Genomic DNA, 2,593 nt, shown 5'->3' with positions numbered 1-2,593 from the left:
ATACTGAATTAAGGATCTCCCAATGAGAATTATGAGATTCATAGCGAACAGTTTGGATTTCCTCAGTCGCTTCCATCACTGACGAGACTTAGAAAGACGAACTAGATCAATGGTTCAGTTAACTACATTTAACATTATTTGTTTCATACTGTTTTTTATCCAGATTTTTGTATTGAAGGTTCTCTCCACTTTTGAGTCTTTTTTACTATATTTTTTTTACAATATATATCTGGTAAGGATGTACATTTGTGTTCTTTTGAAAGGCTCGATTGCTGTATTCTTTCACAAAAATAATATTTTGAAAAAATTTCAGAAATATTTCTAGTGATATAAAATAATCAAATTTCGTTGTTTGAAAAAAACAAAATATCATGTCGTATTATATATAGACACATCAGTGATTTCCATTATGTGTATTTATGTACTGCAAACCACTTGTACCACGCTATCGTGACGTCCATGTGTATGTGGATTTCATGTTTATCATACAACCACTTAATGAATCTGAAAAAATAACTTTTTTTAACGATATTAAATGAAAATGAAAATAATATATGTTTTAGTTATTTCTTATCAATTAATTATGAACAAAAATGGATTTCTAGAAACACAATCACAGGCCTGTCGTAAACGTGAGGATCATGTGTAGTTAAGGGACATACGCGATACTGCCATATTGATACCTTCATCATCACACAGAGCTTGTAATAAGCTGGAGATTTATACGTCACCCTTCTCGGCCCTCTATTCTGATGAAATTGATAGCAATGGGGTTCTTTATTTGTTTTGAATTTGCCAATCTACTTTTTCTACTTTCTGTATCTCTAGGCCAGCATCTCTATTAACGCATACGCTTACGTTAAAACGTCAATAAAGAGATTTGTGATATAGAGAACATTTCAAATGTGAAATAGAAGAATAACGAAACATAAGAAAAGTATACAACAAATAAATCTTCTTTATTATATAGAAATAAACAATCCATGTTATGTTACATTTACAACAAATAAAACAACCTATGATATGATAGACATTTATATTAAATAACATGGTGATGTATAATGCTAATATACTTTCACAACCTATTTACATCCCTGAGGCTTAATATGTCAGCAAGAAGATTATGTAAAGGTTTAATGGCGGCGGTTTAGACCAGACATTTCCTGAACGGACTTCCACACTAAAGAACAACTATACTAGTTTGTATTTCCTTCTTGTCTTGGATATGTAACACATAAACACAACACTAATACATCTCATTCTGTCTAACATGTACCAAATGAATTAGATGATACGGCGTACACTTTGTCAATGTCCACGTCGACAGGATCATCCTTGTAGATCATGATTAGAGGAATCCCTGGTTTCATCATTTTATTCACAGCCGCGAACTCTGTAGCAGACGAGTTTTCAAATGGACTAGAAAACCCGACTTTCTCTCCTGAGGGAACTTCACTTGCCAGATGACGAAATAAACCTTTCGCAACTTTTTTATCATCAGCATATAAAGGAGCGATCTGATTGTAGGAATCTTGGGATCTCAAAACACCGTACCCACACACCTTTCCATCGCGCATGGCTACATAGGTCCTGGACTTATCATGGTCTATCCAATTCCTCATGTAATCCTTTCTAGCTACTTTGTGAATGTCTGTATCGTAATTTAACACATCGGACAGATTGGACTGTCCTATAGGAACCACAGTGAAATCCTCTTTGCCCTTGTTCTCACATGTCCGTTGATCTATGTGGCCGTAATTGTACCACGTCATATAAGCCTTGTTTGGCTTGACGCCGTGCTCCTCTTTGATCTTCTCTTGGTAATATGGCCACACAAATGTTCCCAGATTACTGCTGCCAACGGCCTGGTGGACTTTTCCGTATAATTGTAATCCGACATTGGAATTTCTGTATTCTTTCTTCACCATCCATAACCCCATCGTAGCTACGTCTTTGGTATGAGAGAGATATCCATGTGAACCTACAGACACAGAAAATTAAATCAGTCAGTGCTATGTTATAGATTATCTTCATTGATCTGTCGTCAGGATATTTTGTAAGAAATGTTCAAACCAATGAGTCGTTATTGAATTATTGCGATTGATGTTTAAAAAAGGAAGACAAAATGAAAAATCTGTAATAAATCGACAAAAAGTAACAATTTACCTATAATTTCTCCGTCATCTTTCTCGGCCACAAAGAATCCTGTTGGGTCCGTTTTGAAGGCACATTCTGTGTACGCCTTCTCCATCACCCATTTTTCACTCTCCAGAATTTTATTTACAGCTGGTAAATCCTTATGTTGCATTTGTCGAATTTTGTACGACATTTGTCTTTCACTTTGTAAACTGCAAAATAATCAAAATACCGTCAATATGATACATTATTTATTTTTAAATCAATGTGTTACAGTCCTTTACAAGACTAAGTGTTAAAAACATATCATCAACAAAGGATTGAAGCATTAACACAAAACCCACTTCTGATTCACTGGTAGTGTCTAGGTTTTCTTTCAAAATGTTACTTTTTATAATTGGTTAAAAGTTGTGAATTAAAATTACCATTTGGTGAGAGGTCCAATGGCTGCTGTAGA

General features: G+C 34.6%; 1 protein-coding gene across 1 annotated transcript; it reads right to left on the bottom strand.

Annotated features, from left to right (window-relative positions):
* Window positions 1-940: 940 nt before the first annotated feature.
* Window positions 941-2,590, bottom strand: LOC132563790 (holothin acyltransferase-like; the record flags this gene model as incomplete). Its single annotated transcript, XM_060228541.1, has 3 exons — window positions 941-1,981; window positions 2,167-2,348; window positions 2,562-2,590. Coding segments are annotated over 3 exons (927 nt in total), but the record flags the coding sequence as incomplete, so codon positions are not given.
* Between the last annotated feature and the right edge of the window lie 3 nt (window positions 2,591-2,593).

Source organism: Ylistrum balloti, unplaced genomic scaffold (assembly GCF_031769215.1).
Source record: "Ylistrum balloti isolate Yb309-2 unplaced genomic scaffold, AGI_CSIRO_Ybal_v1 Utg371864, whole genome shotgun sequence".
In the NCBI taxonomy this organism is placed as follows: Eukaryota; Metazoa; Mollusca; class Bivalvia; order Pectinida; family Pectinidae; genus Ylistrum; species Ylistrum balloti.
The sequence above is the reverse complement of the archived record's forward strand: the minus strand, read 5'-3'. Positions and strand labels throughout refer to the sequence as shown.